General features: G+C 38.5%; 1 protein-coding gene across 3 annotated transcripts in view; it reads right to left on the bottom strand.

The window, feature by feature from the left end:
- DENND1B (DENN domain containing 1B) overlaps positions 1 to 25,753 on the bottom strand; it is a 250,682-nt gene that overhangs the window by 112,009 nt on the left and 112,920 nt on the right. For 2 of the 3 annotated variants that reach the window (XM_082833223.1, XM_082833224.1), the window contains exons 7-10: positions 24,150 to 24,230; positions 20,130 to 20,189; positions 18,865 to 18,918; positions 16,034 to 16,144 (exon numbers count right to left, since the gene is read on the bottom strand). In XM_082833223.1, the coding sequence (XP_082689349.1) occupies positions 16,034 to 16,144; positions 18,865 to 18,918; positions 20,130 to 20,189; positions 24,150 to 24,230 (306 nt within the window). The remainder of the gene's footprint in view (positions 1 to 16,033; positions 16,145 to 18,864; positions 18,919 to 20,129; positions 20,190 to 24,149; positions 24,231 to 25,753) is intronic. The other variant, XM_082833225.1, reaches the window with a different exon arrangement.

The following is a 25,753-nucleotide window of genomic DNA, read 5'->3' as shown; positions in this document are numbered from 1 at the left end:
CAATATGGGAAGGAGGAGAGGCTGAAAGCTCCTGGGGGATATCATTAGGGCAAATTGCCAAAGAATGAAACATGAGCCAGTCAGGAGAGTCTGGAAGCTGCAGTATCACCAGGGGACTCAACGTTCGACAGTTGGAGCTTCAGCAACGTGTGAACCGCGGGTGACGGTATCAGGAGACTCTGCTCACTGACACGGAGAATGTCACTATTGACCAGCGAGCTGCCCAAGCTTGACAGCTGTACCACAGGAAGCCAAGGATATCATAATTTCATATTTAAACTGTTCATTTCAGATTAACATCGTGTTTCCTAGCTTTATATCACAACAGCTGCAAATACACTGATGCTATTTTAAAGGTAATTGCCATTTTAATTGTTTTGTTTTGGCAAGCGGCTAATTAAATATTTTTTAATGCTTAGCAAAGGGATATCGCTTTTTTTTTCCCTCCCTCCTACTGACCCTCATCAGAATTCTTTCTCTGACTTCGTTTACATTTTAAATTATATTTCTGTATGTGTTGAGTCATTTCTTTAGCATTTAAAGCAATAATTAAATCAGCATTCTTCATTTTAAAGTTTTGCTATAGTCTGCATTTTCAAGACATTTACTGAATAAGTCATTTTATTTAACTTGAAAATCAGAATTTAAAAACAAAACCATCTGAAAATGCACCACAAAATTTCTATAAACCATTATTTCTATTTTATTATACAAAGAAATTAAAATTTATACATAGTAATCAAATTAATTTAAAAGGATAAATGTAAACAAAGTAACTCAATCTTAACAGCAACATTTGTCTATATTTAAGTGCAAAATAGTTCCACTAGATTTTTTAAAAGTTAAAATAATCTAATCTGAACCAAAAACATAAAAATTTTGACTAAAAGTATTTTCATCTTCGTCACATGTATTATATTTCTTTTCCAGTTAAGATTTTTAATTAATTTTATACGGCAAAAAAATTTATTTGTTCCATTTAGAATGCTATCATTAAAGGATTTTACTACTTTGCACTTCGAAGTTTTAATATTTTATCGATACTATTCCTTCAATAAATATTATTTTTAAAATTCCTTAATTAGAGCATACAGTATACCACTAGGAGGCATTCAGATACTTCTATGTAACAATTACGGACCAGATTTATTTCTCTCACATATCTGAACTAGAGGGAAATGAAAATGGGGTTGATCTCAGTTGTGTCAATTCTTAGAGAGCTTGCATGTGCTCGCTGGTTGTAAATGAGGTAACTTTAAATGTTTCAGTGTAACTTGATGGGCTAAAAGCACTTATGTAGCTGTGAAAGGCAGTTAATTTACTCAATTTCTCCATCTGCAGATAGATGGCTTTTAAAAGAGCTCATTTAAAACCGTTTTAAAAAGGAAAGTATTCTTTTTTATTGTTGAGAAAATAACAGTGTAACAAGAGGGAAAAAAATGCATTCTCAAAATGAGGAATGATAATAATAGTAACTTATTTTACTAGGCACACCCAGAGTCCAAAGCACTCTATTAAATGCTACAGCTGTTTCCCTATGCCCTTAATGGTTATCCTTAAGTGAAGTTATGAATTTCTCACTAATAAGGCACAATATCATCTGATGAATTTGACTGGTTTCTTAGAGGATGATTTCTGCAACGAGAAGCAAAGTCACAAACTTTCTGCAAAGGCCAGCATTCAGCAGAGGGTCATGCCAGCTGATCAAGATCTACCAGGAAAGAAGGAAGCTCTACAGGATTCGTTAGCTTCTTAGATGCAGGGGATCAGTGACAGGGAGAGGTAAAAATACTACCCATCCCACATCCCTGCCCGGCCCCAAACCTCAGTTTCTAGCCTAAGCGACCAGGACGAATTATTTAAAGAAATATAACAAAAGTGTCAGGTTCAGGCGGGACTGTAAGGAATGTGCTCTCACAAATATTGATTCTGTTAACTATGAGACATCCAAGTGGAGATTTCCAAAGAAGACAGAAACCTACCAAAGAAGATCTCCCTTACACACCTAGCATCATGTAATAACTATGTGATTTAAAAAATAGAGAAGATACCATTACAGCATATACTTTGTAGAGGAGATAGTAAAGTTGTAAGTAAAAAAAAATACAATTAAGAAAAAATAAATTTCCTAGGAAATTAAACAGTTATATCCAAGTTGTATAAGGTAAGAACAATGAAGTACATCGTGGACAAAAGTTAGGGACTGGCCACTAAGAGGCTGTGCCACTCTGGCACGCCTGCAAATATAACCAGATCCCAGTTTCCCAATCTTTAAAATAAGAAATATATGCTAGATGATCTATAAACCCCATCTCTGAGAGATCTAACATTCTCTACTCTTGGATCAGATCAATTCTAACATTTTGTATTTTTAGTAATAATTAAGAATTGTTTTTTCCATACGGGTGGTTAACAGAACATTTTAACTAGACTATAATTCAGATCCACCTTCTAAATCTATCTAAACATAATCTCTAAAAGCTTTAAAGCACATTAGGTAACTGTGAAATTGGAGACATTATAATAATTTACTTGCTTAATTCAACAGAGTTTTTGAGTACCTGCCATGTACCATCATAAATCTCTACTAAGCAATAGGGACACAGAACAGAACAAGTTACATATCAGTGGGGAAAGCAAACAATAAACAAGTGAAACACATATTATGTCAGAGGTAAATTTTATGAAGAAACCTAAAGCAGGGTAAGAGCAGAAGGGCTATTCTAGACAGGAGCATAGGGACAAACTCTGATGTGGCCACATCTGCACTGAGACCTGACTGAAATATGGGAGCCACTTATGGTGCACTTGGGGAGAAGGGCATTCAGGAGTCCTGAGGTGGGAGCAGGCTTGGCACCTTCTTGGAGTAGTAGGGGGTCGGCTGATTAGATTAAACGGGAGAACAGCAGGAGTTGAGGTCAGAGAGGAAGCAAGGTCGGAACTGAAGAGCCTCCTGGGACACAGCAAAGACGCCAGATTTCATTCTGGATAAGATCTGTCCGCACCTCTGAACACAGTGCTAACTGTCACAACATATCATTTACCTAGAACATTTCCAGAACTTTGCAAATTAAGGAAAATAAACAACATATTTTAGAAGTTTGCTTTGCAGAATCAAGTTCTATAAAGAAATGAGATCAGATGGAGTATAGTCTATAAAAATACTGAATCACTATGTTGTACACCTGAAACTAGTATAATATTATAAATCAACTACATGTCAATTAAAAAAAAAGAAATGAGATCAATTTATAAGCCAAGTAAGAAGGAAAAACTTCTTACTTTTAGGTTATTTATGAAATATTGAATCTTTAAGCTTAAAGGGAAATGCTAATCATATTTCTTTGGATCAGAATTACCCAAAATTCTATGATAGGTTCATGATAGGGCTAGAACCCCACGGCGCTCTTCTGACATTCTGTCAGCTGTTTTTCTAACACCACATAAGCTGTTCTTCATGAAAGCAGGGGAGAGGAGAGAAGAAGATTCGGTGTTTGGGTTAGAACATGTTCCTGGCATAACATCCTTGAAACTGAAGGACTTATACATTGCTATCATTGAATAAAAATGAAGTGTACTAAATAAAGCAAAAAATGTACCAAATAAAGGTTAAAGAAAAAAAATCTTCGTTAAATGGCATAGGAATATTTAAACGCACATATAATTTCACAGAGCACACTCAATATATTGAACTGATTCAGACCCAAAGTGTTGACTAACACAAAATAAAATCACTGGGATATTTATTTCCCATATAGTACAACTGTAAAATAAGTACATATGAAAACCATGTGAAAGAGACAAGAACTGGGGCCTGTGAAATCAGAGGGAGAAACCTGACAACAAAGGTTGGCAACAGTGAGCTTAGTGGCGGAATAAAGGCACCTAGAGCTTCCCGTTCTGGCCACAGGTCTAAGGGAGCTGCTCTCACTGACAACAGTTACGAGAGCAAACGTTTATAGGATGCTAGCTCTGTGCCAGGCACTATTCTCAGCACTTGACATACTCAGATTTAATGCCACAACAACCTTATGAAACAGGCAGTATTATCACTGCTCCCATTTTACAGATCAGGACACTGTGGCAAAGTTACACCAATTGCCTGAGATCACACAACTGGCAAGTGGCAAATCCAGGAGACCAACGCCAGCAGGCTCCAGAGTACAATAACCAGTATATTAACCTGCCTTTTGATATGAAAAGATTCAAAATTCTCATTCATTGTAAGGCTTTGAATAATATATACTGGCTGAAAATATTTTATCCTAATTATATAGTGGAGAATGAGCCTCTGACTGAACAGACAGACCAGAACAGTTGACCTTTAAATGAAAAATTCAGGATCTAGGATAGAGATGCAATTTACAAAACTTTCCCAGGCATCACAGTCTGCGCCTTCAGCAGGAAACCAGGAGAGCAGATTCTCTGAAAAATGTTACAAAGATAAGATACTTGATAAAAATTCTACCAGTTATCATCTCGATCTGCATCTGCGAGTATATTTAGTTGGAAGCCAAACCAAAGTTCTTTCCCTTTGTGATATGGAATCTCACTTATACCTTGTTCTTAAACTATATATTTACTGAGGAGATCAGCCTGCTAATACAACTAAGCAATGTTTTAAGCAATTCAGTAGACATCTATTTTGAGAAGAATAAAACCACATTATCAGATTTCCAAGGAGACGACAGGAAAACGATCTATCGAGTGTGAGGACCACGACGGAAAACAGCACGATTCTAATTCACACGCTTTACAAGTAAAGATCTCATCCTGACGCACCGCCACTCCTGTTGTTCTAGTCTCTGTGTATCTCTTAGCCAGATTCTGCCTCATTTTAATGTAGGAGTCCCACTGCCTTCAACTAAAGTTCTATATGAATTACTGAGGGGCAGATTTATGTCCCCTAAGAATGTAGTTATGCACAAAATCCAAGAAATATTGATTAGAGACTTCATTTGATTTTTAACTGAATCAATGTTTACTTCAGAAATGTAAGCGCTATAAATACCTAAAGGTACACAGAATAAACTGCTGCAGATATGAACGTGATAAATTTCCTTGTGGAATGAAAAAAATTTCAGTGGAAAGCATAAAAAAACTATCTGTTTCAACACATTTAATTTACATTCACGTTTAAAAGTTGAGGACAAAAAGGGTAGCAGCACAGTATTTGAAAACTACAAAGCTATCCCCACTATAAGATATTCTTACTTGAGCAAAATTCTGACACTCAAATTAAGTGATAGTTGTAAAAAAATGTTTACAGAAATAGCCATTTTATATCATGAAAAAAGACAGTATTTGGCTGTACATTTTTCTTTTTCAATACTTTTTTATACTAAAGTATCATCTTATATTTCATTCTCTTTCTCCATCCCTTTAGGATGATAAATGCTGCTGCTTCATTACTAAACTTCATCCTGACCTCTCTGCATCATATCCAAGTCCCTTGGAAAGTTCTGCTCATCTCACGGTTGGTCACTGGTTAATTAGCTCTTCCGAGCCAAACAATTCTAATGTTTTCTTGCTTGCTTGCTTCTCCATGTACTCACTCTTTCACTCATTTGACACATGGGGAAACCAAGGCAAAGTTGAACCAACCTGCCCAAGATCACACAACTAGATGTGGGACACCAAACATGTGTCAGGCACCGCTGCTGGTGCTGGGGACAGAATAATCAGCCGAGGAGACAAAGCCTCTGCCCTCAAGGAGCTTTCGCTCTAGTGAGCCTCAACAGGCACCATGCCTGTCATACCGACCCCACCTCAATTCTGAACTCCTGTAGCTGCCACACTGCACATAAATGTCAACGCCTTCAAACACTCTCCCCGCCCATGACTTTCCCCATCACTAAATTTACTGGTCTCTAGTTCACGTCTTCAAGCCAATTCTGTAGCAGTTTAGCTTTTCCTGGAGAAGAGGCCCGTCTAGTTTTCCACAACTTTCAGGCGTCTGACACTGTAACACAGCTAAAATGTATCTATCTTCTCTCCACACAGACTTCTAGACCCTGGATTCTAGAGGACCGTTCGTGTGAATTCTATAAAAACCATATATTTTAAAATAAGGCATTTATTTAAGAAATAAACAGTACAGTTAAAGAATCACTAAATTTAACAATTAGGAAGAACCTTAGAAATCATTCTTGTTCAATTCTTTCATTTTTTATATAATAAACTTCAGGATAAAAGGAAAAAATGGCTTATATGAAGTCATCCAATTTTTCAGGTGAGTAGTCAGGAACTGAAAAACAAATCTCTAATTTTAGAAGATATTATTGATATAAACACACTACTACCACATTTGGGGACACATTCCAAATAACCAATAAAAAAAGTCTAATGGACTGAACGCACTGTTTTAAATAGTAGGCATCTCTGAAAATCGTAACTTAAAATACCTCTCACCAGGAACAAAACTAATGGCAAACCACCAGCCACTGAAAGAGACAACCGCAAGCAGCCCCAAAGGACTTCTGAATCCTTACACGTGAACTATTTGTAAATTACAGGTATTTAAATGAGAATGAATAATTGTACATATATATCATATGCTGTATCATTAAAATTGTATATAATATTCCCATATATACTTAACGTACACATATGTATATTTAGCAGGCATATCAAACACTTGTAAATATATACATCTATACATAAACACACACACACACTTTACAGAGTTACAATTTACTAGTAGCAAATGACATCAGGCTCTGTCCCCATTATATATCAGACACTAAGGAAATAGCTGATGAATATTTGTCCTTTGTGTGTCATTGTAAACTTCTCCCTCTTCTTTACCTACTTTCAAGCAGACTCTACATCCAACAGACATTTCCTTATTAGCCATGTTTCTAAAACCCAACTCCATCTACCTTTCATGGTCACTGTTAGCTCAGGAGCTGGTCGCCTCTTTTTCTACTTACTGTGACTGCCTTTTAACAAGACAGCTGTCAGAGTTTTCCTACTTTATTTTTTCTAATGCCACCAGCTTCTCTTCCCCAAAACAAAACTGGTCACAGCATGTCCCTCATTTGCCTCCCCACAATCTGTTGGATAAAATCCAAACCCCTTCATTTAACAAACATGGTTCTTCACAATCTGGCCACTGCTATCTCTCCAACTACATCTTGTAGCATGACTTCTCTGTGTCATTCTATTTGCGCACACATACACACACACACAAGTATCTATTTCCTAGACAAATCACAAACTCCTTCCAAGAACCAGGCGTAATATTGAGGTCAACTCTTTAATCTACCACCTTCCCTCCTATATTTCCCACATCAGAGTTCTAGTCACACTGACTGGCCTTGATTGACACTATATAATTTATTATTTATTACGATTCTAGAGAATCATAAGTTAATAACTTTGAAATTCCCACTACCTGGCAAATAATAATATTTATCGATACCAAATAAATAAATACCCTTATACTCCATGTTTGGAAAACTCTACCAGTGTCAAATATCTCCTTCAAAATAAAGATCTGTGTTTTTCTTCTCAAGTGGTTAACTAGTTTTGACTCTTTCCATTACACTATTTTATCATAGTAAATCACAACAAAATATGAGATTCATGGAAGCTGTGCCTTCAAGTTATGCCTCTCAGATCCAAGTTCACTCTCTGCTACCCATCTGCGACAATGGATCTGGGCCCTTGAAGTATTTACCAGACGGAGGACAGAGTGAGCTCTGTCCGCAGAGGACACAGGAGACGCACTGCAGGAGGATGGGACTGTGGCTTCCTGGTTCCGTGTGCTCTGGGGCAGGCTCCTGCAGGGCCTGTGCATCTCCGGGGCCTGGCTCTTGTAGGGCACTGGTCAGTAGTACCCAGCAGTAACACCTGGCACCTTCTTCAGGTGGTTCTGTAGCAGAACGTGTCTAGGGAGACATCTCCCATGGCAATCAGGTAAACTACCTGGTGGCAGGTTAATTACACTGAACCTCTTCCATCAAGAAGGAGGCTTGATTAGGTTCACCCTCACTGGAATAAATATTCTGGGTAAGGACTCGTCTTCTCTGCCATAATCCTTCTGCCAGCACCACCACCATCAGACTCACAGAACAACATACCTGTCAGCACGGCACTCCATAAAGCACTGAATCTCATCAAGGTATTCATGTAACAGCAAAGTAGAGCAAGAGGCTCATGTCCATGAACTCAGCTACTCTGGCCTACACTTATAACCTAGAAGCTGCTGGCCTAATCAAAAGGTGGAATGGCTCACGGACGACTCAGTTATGACGCCAGTTGGGAAAGAACACCCTTAAAGGGTGGGGCTCTGTTTAACATGATGCAGGATATGCTTTGAGTCAGAAACCGTTTTGCGGCGCTGTTTCTCCCAAAGCCAGAATCCATGGGACCGGGGGTCAAGGGGTAGGAGTGGGGTTGGCCCTCTCATCATCACTCTTAACAGTCCACTTGCAGAAATTCCAATTCCTGCCCCAGCCATGCAGAGTGCTTTTGGCTTGGGGATCTGACCTCCCAACAGTGGAATGCTTCCACTTGAACCAGAAGATGTGACTGCCACCTGGCCACTGAATCAACAGGCTAAAAACTGGGGTTAATCTACTGGCTGGAATGATTGATCTCAATAACCAGAAGTAAGTCGGGTTGTTTTTACACAACAGGCAGGCAGGACTATGTCTGGAACCATGGAATTCTCTGGGATGCATCTTGGTACTTCCATGCCTGGTAGTAAATGTTAACGGGAAACGACGGCAATCAAAAACAAAAAACAGAACTATTGAGGATCCAGATCTTTTGGAAGTGAAAGTTTGTATCATTAAACCAGGTAAAAAAAAATCCAACCAGCTGAGGCTCTGGCTGAGGTGAGGGGACTATGGAACAGGTAATGAAAGAAGGAAGTCAGAAATATCAATTATGGTCTCATGAGCAGTTACATAAACAAGGGCTGTAGCAGCTTTCCGTATTTTTAATTTTCCTATGTTTATTTTTATCTGCTGACCACTTTTTCTTCTCTGTCTCATCTTTATCTTACATGTATGTTGTTAGTAGTTAACAGAAAATTAAATGTAATTGTAATTGAAGAGATGGACACATGACTCTCGGCACTGTGCTGCTTCCCATTTGGGGGAAAGGGTGAAAATGTCTATACTGCAGCTACATCTCATTAGGCAGACACAGAGCTTTGTTTTGCGGTTGCTCAGGAAGTGCAAGTGATTTAGAGGGTGTCACTGGAGGATGAGCCTCCAAAGGGGTGGCCTGTACCAGTTACCGATTTACTGCCGCTCACCCTCAAGTCTACCCCTCTTTGTCAGATCTGAGAAAATAAATCTGTGCCCTTTCGATATCTTTTCCTTTTAGCAGCCGGCACGATGCTAAGCTTTGTCCGGAGAAGACAATGAAGCGACATTTCGGGAAGACAGGGTTTGACGTCCTGGCCCCAGTCTACTCACCAGGCGGTCCCCCTTGGAGCTCGCCAAGCACGGTGGGTGGCTGCCAGGCTGCCGTGTGACAGCAGCTCAGCCCTGCAGGCCGCAGGGGCCGGGGGCCCCGGCTCGCCTCGGCAGCTCCGGGCAGGGTGCCTGTGGCCCCCGCGGCGCGCGGCGGCTGTGGCACAGAGGCTTCTCCTTCACCTGGTGGGTGAAGCGCCACCGTCAGCAGCGCCCGGCAGCCGGAAGCCTCCCTTGGTGCCACCCTCCCCTCAGCTGGCTTCCGGCGGGGCGGGGGGCCTCCGGCGAGACAGCCCGGAGGAGCAGTGGGCTCTCTGGGCACAGATCCCCAGCTCCCCTCAGGTTCGTAGCTGCTTTATACCTACTATGCCAGCTTCTTCACGGCTCCCGGCACTTCCCGCAGCCCCTCCCTGTTACCCCGACCCCACATGACAGTCTTAAATTCTTTATATTCAACTTGCATCGTTCAGATGATTGTAGTTTCTCTCTCCTGACTGGACCCAGACTGATACAGAGGCTGTGACCTCGTTTCCTTGCCTGTGTATGTAGAACACTGTCTGGCATGAGTTAGGTGAGCCATAGATGAGGAGTGATTCAATGAATGAACAAAGAAACCACCTGCCATGGGAAGAAAGGAGCATGTTTTCTCCTTAGGACTACGTGAAGGCCAAAAGATAGCAAACCAAGTTCCTGTACAGATTGGACAAGAGTCAATATAGCAAGAGAAATTCATGAAGCTGAAAGAGTTTAAGATGTATTGATAACTTTTCCCCCAAGGAATTACAATTTTGGCATAGACTTTTTTAAGAATTAAAAATTTCTAGTAGAAAACAGCTGAATACAAATCTTTTTTTTTTTAAGACAAAGGCCTATATGGAAATTATCCTCTAATTTATCAACTTCAGAATTTACAAAGAAAACTTTACTGTTGTCATAATTATTATTATTTAAAGACACTAGTGTCAAAAAAGGCAATCAAAGAGACACATTTTTACTTGTTAAAGAGACATGTTTCTACCCTGGCATTTGCAGCATCAGATGAACATTTCATATTTCATACCATAATTAGTGAAAATTTTATTATATTTTAAAAACTTTTCTGATATCCACAGTTCAGAAGATTAAGTTTACTGCACCCACATACACACACACATATCGACCATGGTTCTAACCTTTACTGTGCTCGTTTTTATGAAAAACAGCTCTTATCACCTCAAGAGTTAGAAGATACAAACACCAGCAGCTTTTCCCGTCTTAGACGTTTCCTCCACACAAATCGTCCCACAAAGTGTCACATGACCAACCTCAATAGTCCCATTTCCATGCTCCAGCCACATCCACTTAGCAGTGAATGAAAATGCAATGTTCTGAAGAGCAGTATCTAAGTCAAATAACACAATGGTAAGTAGAGTTACTGTCTGCAGTTTCGGCTGACGTAAGTGGTTGCTATGGGCTTTGGGAAGAATTAAAAATCCAAAAATTGTTCCTAGATTCTCTCTCCCTGAGAGGTCTTGATAATAATTTTTAACTGCACCACGCTGCTGCAGCTTTAAAATCATAAGGGGGAAAAATACACTGCAATAATCTGAAGCAGGGAGTAGATCTGGGTAATCTTTGTTCTCGCACCAACTGTTCAGTTCTTAATCTCCAGAAAGATTCTCTGTGCTGCCGGTTTCAGATTAAATGCTGATAGGTGGCACTACTAAGAGACAAGTCAAGAATACGTAAAATCCAGATGGAGAGGTTAAAATCCTGCGGATTCCCCTTCAATCTAACTCAACCTATAACATCTACATTTTAATAGCTGATTTTCCGCGGATCACAAGATTTCTTTTTGCATAGGCCCTTGATGGTATTAATGAGAGAAGGGGAGAAAAGCATATGCTTAAATGCCTGGGGGCAACTATAACAAAGGAAGAGACGACAGTGTATTAGCACAATTCCTGCACTCACAGCACACTGCTTGCTCTGAGCAGTCCAGACAGGACACGGACTACACAATCACATCTCTGTAACTAATGTGCTTACAGACTCCAAGAGGGTGATATCTACCAACTAAATATTGGTCAAAATGGGAGCTAACACTCAGACATCTGCTCTAAAGAGAGCATCTCTTGTACCTGCTTCCACAGGCCACAAAGATACACTCTAGTTAACACATCACTGACAGGATGACGAGAGCTCCTGTCAGACGCTGGCCAGCTGAGTGTTGGAAACAAAACGCACGGCCCCAGCTGACTAGCTAGAGAACGTCTGGGGGACAATTACAGAGCACCTGACAAGGCTTCGTGCCTGACTGACTTGAGAGCCGATGACACGGCTTTAAACAGCAATCCTTCCCTACCTCTGGTCACAAAACAGCAAAAAGTCAACTGATACACCCTTGTAATATCATGATTTATTCCTTTGCTTTGAATACATGAGACTCTGGGCCGATGTCCTGCTAGTCTGCTATTCACTTGGGGCTTAAACCTCTAGGACCTGCCTACGGCAGGTACAAAATCAACATTCTTGTTCAGGATTACCAGGAACCCTTCCGTGTGTACCGGATAATGTACACATCAGTAGGATAAACACAAAACCGATGACATTCCAATTCATTCAACTCAAAACACGGAAAAATATAATAGTGAGTCCTAACAAAATACATTTTACTATAAGGAGGAAAAACCCACAAAAAATTTTAAAACGTAACAATACTCTTGATACTTTTGCTAACACAGCTCAAAACTTTTTTATTTTAAAGTTTATCGCTATAAAGATAATTACAAATTATAATTTTAACTACACACAATACCTGAGGAAGGAACACTCGGGTAGCTCATTATCTGTCAGGGTATCACCAGTAAAACCCCCGGCTAGCTATACAGTTGACAGATATGATTCTAATAAAATTATGACCACATCAAAGTATAAATCCAAAGTTCCCAAAACTATAACAAAATTATAAATGTGAGGAACTTATACATGCTCTTCCAATAATTAAAAATTTGGCCATAGATTAAAAAGTGAAAACCGGGTAAAACACAATTTCTTGCATTAATTTTAAGTACATTATAGTCTTTGTGGTACATAAAATCCTGTAAGGATGTAAAAAGCTTCACTGGCAGCAGTCTTAACCTCAATTCATTGATACGTTAACTATTCCTTCCTTGGTCGTTTCAGAGGTTCCACTAAGCGCTTTCTAAAAAATATTTACTTCTAATTTATGTTATGGTACTAGTCTTTGACCTTAAACATTACTGGGCGTGGAATTTATAGCACGCATGTGTGTATATACATGAATTTTTCAAGCTAGATTCAAGTGAAGCAGCTTCCCCTACAGAAGGGGGGTGAGGAGATCATGACAGCAAACTTGAATTATGTTTCTTTTATCAGTCCTACTGCCCCAGATGGTGAACCAAAACAAAGCTGTTAACTGAGAGGTGACATCACCACCAAGTTTTCAGGAACTTTCATAAACAACTGCTATTACGTTGACCTCAAATATAAGAAACAACTCCCTGGGGGCTTCCCTGGTGGCGCAGTGGTTGAGAGTCCGCCTGCCGATCCAGGGGACACAGGTTCATGCAAAAAAAAAAAAGAAACAACTCCCTGACTAATACCAAGCCTTTATTAAAATCATTTATTTTCTAATTCAAACAAAGTTAAAGGGTAGGCATGTTCATTTTTACTCTAAACTTCAGATCTAGATTATTATAAATTTATAGCTGATAATCACTTAATCTTATGCAGATAAAATTCTAAGCACTTCATATATACACATGTGTGTGTGCATGTACACATATCCTTAATCTTTAAAGCAACCCTATGAGATTAAAACTAGTATCACTCCCATGTTCCCAGTTTAAATGTGAAGAAACTGAGTGGAAGAGAGGTTACCTAGCCATTAAGAGGTGTTTACAAATTACAACAAAAAGAAACACCAACATTTTACAATACCTACCAAAAAATGTTTTTACAAAATATTTACATATATTCAGATTTCTTTCCTTTTTTAATTGAAGTATAATTGACTTGAAATATTATATTATTCTCAGGTGTAAATACAGTGATTTGGGATTTTTATACATTACGAAACAATCAGCATTATTAAGTCCAGTTACCATCTGTCGTCAGAGTTACGGCAATATTATTCAGTATGTTCCCCCTGCTGTACATTACATTCCTGTGACTTATTTATTTTCTCACTGGAAGTCGGTGCCTCAGCCCCCTTCACCTGTTTTGCCCATCCTCCCACCCCACCTCCACCTCTGGCAACCACCTGTTTGCTCTCTGTATCTATAAGTCTGTTTCTGTTTTGTTTGCTTTGTTTTCTTAGATTCCACATATAAGTGAGATCATATGGTATTTGTCTTTCTCAGTCTGACTTATTTCACTTAGCATCATGCCCTCAAGGTCCATCCATGTTATTACAAATGGCAAGATTTTATTCCTTTCTGTGGCTAATATTCCATTGTATATATGCACCACATCTTCTTTATTCATTCGTCTATGATGGGCACTTAAGCTGCTTCCATATCTTGGTTATTGTGAATAAGGCTGCAATGAACATGGGGTTGCAGATATCTTTCTGAATTGGTGTTTTTGTTTTCTTTGGATAAAAACCCAGAAGTGGAATTGCTGGACCACATGGTAGTTCTATTTTTAGTATTTTGAGGAACCTCCATACTGCTTTCCATCAGATTTATTTCTAATGTTTCCCTACACAGACCAGCTTACACGCTCACGCCCACACTTCCTTCGGACCTCTGCTCAAACACCACCTCATGAGAGAAGGCTTCCCTGACCTCCCTACACAAAACTGAAATCTGCCCCTGACCTTTCACCCCACATTCACACTCACTTTCTCCCTTATCTCTTGGTACTCAGCACCATATGACATAACAGCTATTGCTTCATTCATGTCTTCATCTTCTCTATCAGTTGGACATAAGCTCCAAGAGTGTTTGGACTTTGCTTTGCTTACTGCTCAATCCTCAGTGCCTAGAAAGTGGCAAGCACATAGTAGGTGCATAATAAATATGTTACATGAATTAATCTTGATAGGAATTTAGCTCCTAGGTCTCCAGGATAGCTTCAGGACAACATCCATATAGAAATATTCTTTATAATCTTGAAAAAACTGGCTTAAAAAAGTGATGAGGATAAGCTGTGTGGCGTAGCTAAAAAAGAAATAAATTAATAAATAAATGCAGGAAATGTCAGTGTAACCAAAAATAATGTAGTTAAAAAAAAATGTGATGAGGAGGAAGAGAAGGGGAGGATAAATAAGAATGATTTTACCTCAACGGTAAGTTAAGCACAGCAGAAAAGCACATATATAAAAAGTACCAAATAATTCAGATTGAATTTCTTAACATCACTTTAAGAAAACGCAAATAATTACCTGCATCACCGACTAGCACTTATTCTCTGATTGAACTACATCATTTCTCCACACTTACTCCTTCAAATGCATATAACTTGTTTTTCAATGTGTAAAATAATGTATTTTCAATTTTTTTTGAAAAGTGGGCATATCATTATTGCACTTCAAAATCTCAAGACTGTATTTTTTCAACTCTAGAGTAATGCAAATAACCCAAAATTAGCATCAGGAGACCCAGTTTCACATTACCTGTCTCCAACTATCTTAGTTGGCCTTGGGGTAGCCATTTAACCTTTCTCTGAAAATATCAACACCTTTCTCATTGTTACACCCTAAAGAGATGCCCTAGAGAAATCCTGAAGCTCCTTCTGCTCTAAAATACTAAAACTTTGCAGAATAAGGTTTTTATTTCTACTATCAGAGAACAAAACATAGGTATTATTTTTATCAGTTAGCCAAATTTCAAGGAAGCTAATTCATGAAATATTAAATAATGTTTTTAATAAATATCTCATACATTACTCAAAACTATATTTACATTTATATTAAAATTTTTTAGGTCAAAAATATTAAAATATTAATGCTCAAAGTGAAAAAAAATTAGAAAATCTAGCAAAATACTTCTGAATGTTTTTCTATGACCCAAGAAAACTCTATTCTCCCCGCCTTTACCACAGTAATGAAGACCTTCCAGAAAAACATTTCAGTGAGTAGCATAAAACCTGTGATTTAAAAAAAACGCTATTTTGACTTTTAAGTTATTATCAGTCTGAAGAGCTCCTCCAAATCAGAACTATTATAGAACCCACTCCCAAACCACTACTTGGCAACAAAGATGAATCTACCTATTACCAGGTTAGGATAGCAGCTATTATCATGGCCCCTTGATTTCTTTCAAGTAGCTCCAATGGAAAAAGCCTCAAGTGAATAATAAAGATCTCATAATAGCTCTTAAGAATTCGTTAGATGGTAGAAGGCACTAAAATGAACTCTGGAGAGTTAAAAAGAAAAAAGAAAAAAAAAACCTCTCATCTTCTGATAAGAAAAAATAATTAACCTGACTTAATGCACCCGCGAAGGCCTTCCATAAATCAGACCTTTGTACTCCAAGAGCCAGATTAAAACCATATATCAAAAGGGTATGTAGATATTGTCTCGTAAGCACACGCAGAGCATTTCTGCCTCTGCGTGGGCTGCAGGTCTTTCCGCGCGGAGGGGAGTGTGAGATACTCACGGTGCTGAGTTTGCCGGAGGTGATGATGATGCGCCTCTCATGCAGCATGCTGGCGTAGAGCTGCAGCATGTTGTTCGCGTCCACAGCCACAAAGTACTCCGTGAGGTTCCTCTGCACAAGCCAGAGACAACTGTGTAAGTTACAGGGAAAGTATCTGATACGTTCGCCACAGAGTCTGAAGTACGAACAATGTTAGGAGAATAAGTGGTATTCATTAAAATAATTAAATTTAATTCTATTCTGCCGCCACACAGAGCACGTAGCCTTCTACTATTATTTGAAACATAGCCCTACTCTACGAAAACATTCTCAGAGGGTGATCAGAGCATCACATCTTTCCCACCGTCCCTCCCCAGGCACCTGAAAAAGAAGCCTGTTTTCGGGGCCCCAACCTAGACCTGCTGAGTGGTAATCTTCAGAGTACAGCCCCAGGAATCCATTTTCTAAAAAAATACTGCCAGTGGTTCTTACACACACTGAACTTTGAGAACTGCTGCTCCAGAAAATACATTTGAGTCTCCCTCTGTTTGCCAATCAGCCAGCAGGCAAAATCATTGCCTGAAACTATAGACTACGCATAAGGCAACCACAGGATGAGATGGGTTTATAAAGCAGACCCTTGATTCTTTTTTTTTTTTTTTTTTTTTTTTTTTGCTGTACGCGGGCCTCTCACTGTGTGGCTTCTCTTGCTGTGGAGCACAGGCTCCAGACGCGCAGGCTCAGCGGCCATGGCTCACGGGCCCAGCCGCTCCGTGGCATGTGGGATCTTCCCGGACCGGGGCACGAACCTGCGTCCCCTGCATCGGCCGGCAGACTCTCAACCACTGCGCCACCAGGGAAGCCCACCTTTGATTCTTTATTAAGGAAGATCTCATTTATATCCCATGTCAGGCCTGCTTTATACCACTATAACCAAATAAAAGTTGGTGTTAATTTGATTCCTTGACTTAACACTTCAAATTGTTTTCCCCACATAGGAACAAAACTGGGGTAAGCTGCGTTAACTTTCACTTTTAGATCCTCTCCCCTTACTTATTTTTAATTTTCTGTACTCAAACTTAAGCCCATCAGAAAGCAACAAGTGATAAAGAGACTGAATGAGAGATGACAACAGACTGAGACTGCAGTGCCAGGTGCACTATGACCCAGAAGGCTAAAACTTCTAGTTGAGCAGGAAACTAAGAAATCCAATGTTTCTTCTATTTCTGTGAGGTACAGACCTTCCCAGAACAAACCAGTAATCACAGCAGGGCACATAAACGGAAACAGTGAGTGATGCTGAACTTGGTGGAGAGATTCATTTCCTGTTTTCTCTAGCTGAAGCACACCTCACCTTCTATTTCAAGTCTTCATAATACAAAATTACTTTTATGTCATTCAACGTTAATATTTTTCCTATAATCTCAAAGATAATTTCTAGATGGGGAATTATTTCTCAATGCAGAATGCTGCCTTATGTATAGGTCCTTGCTTTTTTTTTTCCTCTTCCCTAAACAGGACATTCTAAAAATAAAATATATTAATGGAGATGTAAAAATGTATATTCTCAGTGGCAGTTTTTCCTTAGAATGGTTCTTTAAAACTTCCAAAGTCACAGCAAAGTTTGTGAAGTTTGTTAAATCAAGCTATTAGCGGCTTATTGGTAAATTTAAGAAAGGTAAGAAGAGGAGAGGCTAAAGCAAGAGACTGACTTGTATTAACAACCCTGATGTGGGGCAGGCGCGCATAAGTCAAGGCGGCGAGTCAGCCTCCAGGAAACCTAACAGACACCCGCAGCCCACGGTGGACTCGCACAAGACTTGCGAGCCTGGGATGTGACCTGCTGATCTGATGGTCTATCCCAGGCCCACGTGAAGAGCAGCTGAACGCAGTTTCTCACAGGAGTTAACTGGACTCATCTGTACCAAAAACACCACTGACAGTCTCGGTTCGAAATTAGGAAATTTACAATTGTCTTCTTGGACTTTGTTCGTTCACTTATAACCCACGTGCTTTTGGAAACCAAACACTCAGTAGGTTCAAAAACATTTTTGGAAGCACAATAGAGTTCTGAGGAAAATAATACATATTCCTTAAGTTGATGTTTCCTTCACTTTGATTGAATTATTTCTACTAATTCATTTTATCTTTCCAAAACAAAGCTGAAAAAAATTATGAAAGGAAATACTTCCTTTTCACACAGCATCCAAAAGTGTACTTGTCAATTCTATTTATCCATGTAAGCTTTTCTACAGAATTTTAATTTGTAATAACTACTAAAACACTGAAAATATTTCTAGTAAGGCTACAATCAGGACTCTAAATAAATGTGAACTGTAGCAATTTTATAATTTCTTGTAGTATCCTTCAAGCCTTACAAAACATGTATTACTTACATTAAAAATCAGGAAATCAAGTAGAGAACATCTAAAATTTGAAAAGATATATATATATATACAAGGAATCTAAATACTATGGTCATTTCACTAAAGTAACTATTTGCGTGAAAATATTTCCCATTGCACGTGTTCCTTCCCTGCCAAAAGGAGTCATCTCCTGAGACCTCTCTTCTGCCTAATCTGGGGATCTCAGGACCTAACTGAACACAGACTATCCTACTGAACTATCTCAAATGGTAGAAATCGTTTTTCTCATATAATTTGTCTTATCTACAGGAGGTAAAGTAGCAGATACATAAAGAAGAAAAAGAGATAACATTATTCTTTATTTTTTCATTTTTTCTCACAGAGAGTTACAATGTTTTCTATTTCTCTACAAAGAAATCCTTAAACAGTGAGACCAAAATAAATAAATTTCATAATATCAGTAGAATAAAAACAGAGAAAACTTACACTCTCCGGTATTGTTGGGAGTCCAGTTACATCAGGGGCAATGAAGTAGGAATGCTAATCAACAGAAATAAATCACATAAGAAAAGGAGAATTAAAATTTGGTAGCATTACGTATAATTTGAGATTAAAAATTTTAAAACATATCAACTAAATAAATACCAAGGACTGATGCTCAGGGTTTGCTGAATTTGAGAGATTCTTAAATGAGATAGCAGGTTTATATGAGATTTAGCAATAACTTTCTCATACAAAAAGTTTAAGTGTTGGTTAAAAATATTTCACTTTAAAATTGAAGTGGGAATCCTAGAAAAAGTTTATTAAGACCAAAAAAGCAAATTACTGAAAAATAGATAGATAGATAGATAATTTTAACACATTTGGTTTAGGGAACCTGGAAAAATAAGGTTTGTTTACCCAAGAATATATCAAAATCTATTGAGATTTTTGAGTTCCTACAGTTAAGTCCCCATAAATTTCTCTGGTACATATCAGCCACTATATTATTTAGAAAGCAGAAATAAAAAATAATTTTTTAATATTTAAAACTTCTTAAAAGGTAATTAACCCAAAATATGACTTTTATACACCCACTAAACAAATGTTAATTAGCTTCTATAATATTCAAAGCAATACAACAGTTCATAGACATATTTACACAAAAAGCACACTGTGCACACCTTCACGTTTCACAGAATGTTCCCAAATTTTACCACCCAGAATCAGAGTACAAGTCAATCACCAAAATCATTTTATTTTCTGTTCATATTAATCTCCAAAATCATTTTACTATCTCACAAAAGGACCTACTTAATATTGTCTTATAATTAAAGATTTGGGGGCAAAAAACCATTCTAGCCAATACTGAGCACCACTGAACTAGTCAGAGCAAGGCTAGTTGGCACCGTCACAATGCGTGGCTTGCAGGGTGGAAGAACAAGGTCCTGAGACCCTGGACAAAACATGTGACAGACACCCATGTAGTGAGCCCACTTTGACATCACCACCACTGACACGAGGGTAAGCATGGATTTGGTCTGTATTAGCTATTTGTATTTGGATGGATTTTTAATAGCACTGTATTTCATAAAGCTATGCTTTAAAAGATAGTATAAACAGAAAATATAATCTGAATGATTAATTTTCTTAAAAGAAGCAAATTTACCACTTCCCAAAGGACCAGAGTGAATCTTAAAGACATAGTGAAAGAAGTAATTAACTTCCCAATTTAACAGTGATTTTCAGAAGCCAATGTCCTTTGAACTCACCCGTGCTGGGGAGGGCTGATCTTTCAGAACTTGCTCACTGGCAATAAATATCTCTTGGTTCTTACAATACATGAGAGACAAAATGAGTACTTTACTTTCATGGGAGAAATTTACACAACAATTTGCTGTGTATTTGAGACAAACCCATGTAGCCACATTATCTGCTGAAAACATCTGAATAGCATTCATTACAAATGTTTTAAATGCTGATTTGCTAGTTCTTGCTAGAAAAATCTTGAAGCACTTTAATTCTTGACTGAGAGTACAGAATTCTGTGGATATTTAATGGCTTTGAAATGTACTTTCAAAATAAGCATTTACATTAGATATTAACATTTCATAAAATCTCTGTGATATTCTAGTGGTTATAATGTCAAGTCTTGAAAAACTCATGTGATGGAATATTAATGAAATACGAAATTTTAAGAAAATCACAGCAGTTTCTCAAGTCTTGTCATATTTTTATAATGGAAATTCTGCAAACAAACAAAAATTTCTTTTCCACTTGCGGAGGAACAAAAATGCCTATGACCATCAATTTTAACCTGACATCACAAAACTAAAACTGTACTAGTAGGTGAAGACAAGTGTTTTCATCCCAGTTTTGCTGGTCATTAACGGCACAGCACTGGCACGTGACTTTATAACCTATTATTGAAGTCAAATGAAATTACTGAGTGGACTTTACAAAAAGGTTTATCAACCAGTTGGATTTAACAATACCTAAGATATTGTATTGAGAACAGGTGAACAAGATTTGAAACCTATCACAGACTACTGATTCAAAAGCTTATATGTGGGGCTTCCCTGGTGGCACAGTGGTTGAGAGTCCGCCTGCCGATGCAGGGGACACAGGGGACACGGGTTCGTGCCCCGGTCCGGAAGGATCCTACATGTCGCAGAGCGGCTGGGCCCGTGAGCCATGGCCGCTGAGCCTGCGCGTCCGGAGCCTGTGCTCTGCAACAGGAGAGGCCACGGCAGTGAGAGGCCCGCGTACGGCAAAAAAAAAAAAAAAAAAAAAAAAAAAAAAAAAAAGCTTATATGTGAGGCTTAAAATATAAAAATAACCATCAGACATAGAAATACAACACAGTCACTCAAATTCCTTTACCAAGATTATTTCAGATATAATAAAAATCCTCTCCTTATCAAATGAAACGTCAACTTACTAGCAACTAACATTCAAATAGCTTTTTGTGGTATATCTAAATATATCATTTCATAAAATTCCCCAAACAACTTTCTCAAAAACTGATTCACTAAATTTCTCAAATGGATAAAAGGGAACATCAAAAGAGATTAACTTTTTTGCCTCACATCACACATTTAGTGACTGTGATTTAAACCAAAATCTTCTAGTCTTTGGGTATTAAGAAGCCTAGACATCTTTGACTTACAGTTCTTATTAATAAAGGTAAAGTGTTTCAATATCCAATATTTCTGAAATGTATTTTTATAAGATATTTAGTTACTCCTGAACAAATAATACTGTCAAATTTAGAGAATACATTTTTATTTCTCAGCTTTCCACAGCTGCCTCTATCATCTTAGCACTTACAGTATGTTTCCTTCACCATTTAACAAAGTGTTAGAATCACTTCATACATACAACTCTTCCAAAGAAAAACACTTATTTTCAGAAAATCCAGAGCTTTTCCTCCTTCTCCGGGGCATTTTTCCTTGTCCTTTGTACTTCATTCCCACTAACTGTGAACCTGCATTCTTTCGGCTTCAATGACGTCATACAAATCTGAGTTTCTCCTTAACTGCTCCTTCCTCCAGTCCTCTCCCTCCATGTACTCTCTTCTTCCATACAACTTCTTCGGGCAATTAGACCTTACCCTCTGCTCTATCCTCTCTACATTCTGCCCTTTAAATTGCTCAGTTATTCCCACAACCATGTCTGCAGATGACTCCCCGATTCCGGTTAAAAATTCCACGTTAGGGCTTCCCTGGTGGCGCAGTGGTTGAGAGTCCGCCTGCCGATACAGGGGACACGGGTTCGCGCCCCGGTCCGGGAAGATCCCACATGCCGCAGAGCGGCTGGGCCCGTGAGCCATGGCCGCTGAGCCTGCGCGTCCGGAGCCTGTGCTCCGCAACGGGAGAGGCCACAACAGTGAGAGGCCTGCGTACCGCTAAAAAAAAAATTCCAGGTTATCCTTAGCTTTCCAGCCCCCAATCTCTAAATGACTATATAACATTTATTTCCACTTTGGCATTAAGCAACAAAAGAGGATTCAGACATAAAGGGGCCAAGAACATTATGCTGTTAACAACAAGGGAACATTTCACAGAGGTGGGAACTGAGCTAGTTCTAAAGATACATAGTCTACAAGAGGTTTTAGAGGAAGCTGTACAACCAAGAAAGCACAATGTTCACTCGAGAAGATGAACAGAAAACTGTGACCAGAGTAGAGAATCAATTCATGGGGAAAAAAACTGAGACAGAAAAGTGAAAAGCTGGATTGAGGCTAAGAAGTGGATGGTCCTGAAAGGCCAAAAATTTGGACAAATTCTACCGAAAATGGGGGACTACTAAAGGTTTTCATCAGGGGACTTTACATAGTTGAAGGAAGTTTGATCTTACAGCCTTTAGAAGGGACTGGAAGGAGAGGCTGTAGACTAAGGACTGCTTGAAGTGATGAGCACCCAGACTAGGCTGCTGCCACCAGAAATATAAAGAAGGAAACCACAGAGGGGAATATTATGATCAAACAAAATTACAGGGGGAAATCTAAGCAAGAAGAAAGTTATTACCAAAGAAAGAATGAAATAAGGCTAACAGTTTCCTTATCTTGCAAATACCATATGCTAACACATATATATGGAATCTAAAAAAAAAAAAAAAAAGGGTTCAGACAGACCTAGGGGCAGGACAGGAATAAAGACGCAGATGTAGAGAATGGACTTGAGGACACGGGGAGGGGAGAAGGGTAAGCTGGGACGAAGTGAGAGAGTGGTATGGACATATATACACTACCAAACGTAAAATAGATAGCTAGTGGGAAGCAGCCGCATAGCACAGGGAGATCAGCTCAGTGCTTCGTGACCCCCTAGAGGGGTGGGATAGGGAGGGTGGGAGGGAGACGCAAGAGGGAGGAGATATGGGGATATATGTGTACGTATAGCTGGTTCACTTTGTTGTACAGCAGGAACTAACACAACATTGTAAAGCAATTATACTCCAATAAAGATGTTAAATATAAAAAAACCACCAAAAGACCTATTAACACGATTACATACATTTCAAATTGCTTTCTCCTTCAATTTCTCTTGCATCATTATATATTTTCCTTCCTTAATCAGGACAGTTTATTGTTATTTTGGAAGAACCAAAATCAACATAGGTAAATTTTAACATTCTATTATATGCCAAATTAATGAAGAAAATTAACGAAAACATTCATATTTTGTGATTATTAATTTTGAACACTTACAAAGCCTCCCAAAGTACTAGGGTGATTTTAGTTATAGACAGTACAGTTCATTAAAAGTTTCAGTGGTAAATAATCTATACCACCACAGCCTTACTGCTTTGAGAAACTTTAATCATATTTCCAGTATTTGGTGATTATACTAAAAGATGTATTGAAGTATGGGGAAAGAGTTTTTTAACCCAGAATCTTTATCATATAGTTGGTTATACAGTACATTTTCAATACTTATTATGTACTGTTTTCATTTTATGAGGGGTATTTGGTATTGTATACTTGTGTGGGTGTGGGTGTGTATTTTCTTATTATGGACAGATTTTACCTGAAAATCAATGTTTCTTGCAATCAAAATATTCTCAGATATTTGGTAACTTTTAGCATATAATTTAAAAATCTGTGATTTAACAACTACCGAAGTATACATCTATCATATCATGTTATGATAGTTAAAGCATGTCAGAAAGCCTCAATATCACCATGTAGTAATGTCAGTACAGGCATTAAAGTCTTCATGGCAGCATGGGTGACTCAGCAGAGTTTCTAAACTGCTGTGACTCAAAACATCAATTACTGACTCAATACTTACCACACTCAAATTGACAGGAGTGTTTGCCTTTGGTACTGGCTGGTTATAGAGTGATTTGAGAGTTTCATTCAAATCATCTTCCTAGAGTTAAAAAAAAAAAAAAAGTACATTTTATAAATGAAATAGGAACTAAGTAAATACAATTAAAACTACTTGACAAAATCATTCACTGTGCCTACTCACTTCAGACGTGTTATATACAGGCAGACCCTGGAGATATGGGGGGTTCAGTTCCAGACTACCGCAATTAAGCAAATATAGCAATAACATGAGTCTCATGCATTTTTCAGTATCCTAGTGCATATGAAAGTTATGTTTACACTACACTGTAGTATATTAAATGTGCGATACCATTATGTCTAAACAAAACAACATCATATCTTAATTTAAAATACTTTTTTAGCATACTAAACAATGCTAACCATCATCTGGGCCTTCAGCAAGTCAGAATCTTTTCACTGGTGGAGGGTTTGCCTCGATGTTGATGCTGCTGACTGATGAGGCTGGTGGGTGCTGAAGGGTGGGGTCGCCGTGGCAGTTTCTTCAAACAAGACAATAAACTTTGCTGCATCAACTGACTCTCCCTTTCATCGGCAGTCTGCGATGCTGTTTGATAGCATTTTACTCACAGTAGAACTTATTTCAAAATTGGAGTCAATCGTCTCAAACCCTGCTGCTGCTTCATCAACTAAGCTCATGTTATATTCCGAATCCTTTGTTGTCATTTCAACAATCGTCACGGCATCTTCACCAGGAGTAGATTCCATCTCAAAAAGCCACTTTCTTTGCTCATCCATAAAGAAGCGATTCTTCTTCTGTTCAAGTTTTATCATGAGATTGTAGCAACTGTCACATCTTCAGGCTCCACTTCTAATTCTCATTTCCTTGCTATTTCTACCACATCGGCAGTTACTTCCTCCAGTCAAGTCTTGAATCCCCCCAACTCAAAGTCATCCAATAGGGTTGGAATCAACTTATTCAAGGTCCAGTGAATATTGATATTTTACCTCTTCCCATGAACCAAAAGTGTTCTTAATGGCATCTAAAATGGTGAATCTTTCCCAGAGGGTTTTCAATTTACTGTGCCCAGATCCATCAGAGGAATCACTATCCGTGGCAGCTACAGTCTCCCGCAATGTATTTCTTAAATAGTAAGACTTAATAATAAATTTTAAAATGATAAATACAATAAATATAAACATAAATTTAAAATAATGATAATAAATAAAAGTCAAAATTACTCCTTGATCAACGGGCTGAAGAATGGATGTTGTGTTAGCAGGCGTGAAGAAAACAATAATCTTGTTGTCCATTTCCATCAGAGCCCTTGGGTGACCAGAGGCACTGTCAATAAACAGTAATATTTTGAAAGGAATTTTTTTCTGAGCAGTAGGTCTCAACAGTGGGTTTAAGATATTCAGTAAACCATGCTGTAAACAGATGTGCTGTCATCCAGGCTTTGTTGTTCCATTTATAGAGCACAGGCAGAGTAGATTCAGCATAATTCTTAAGGGTCCTAGGATTTTTGGAATAATAAATGAGCATTGGCTTCAACTTAAAGTCATCAGCTGCACTAGCCCCTAAGGAGTCAGCCTGTCCTTTGA

This window comes from Leucopleurus acutus (assembly GCF_964270905.1).
Source record: "Leucopleurus acutus genome assembly, chromosome: 2".
Classification (NCBI taxonomy): domain Eukaryota; kingdom Metazoa; phylum Chordata; class Mammalia; order Artiodactyla; family Delphinidae; genus Leucopleurus; species Leucopleurus acutus.
This window is presented reverse-complemented; position numbering and strand designations above follow the sequence as displayed.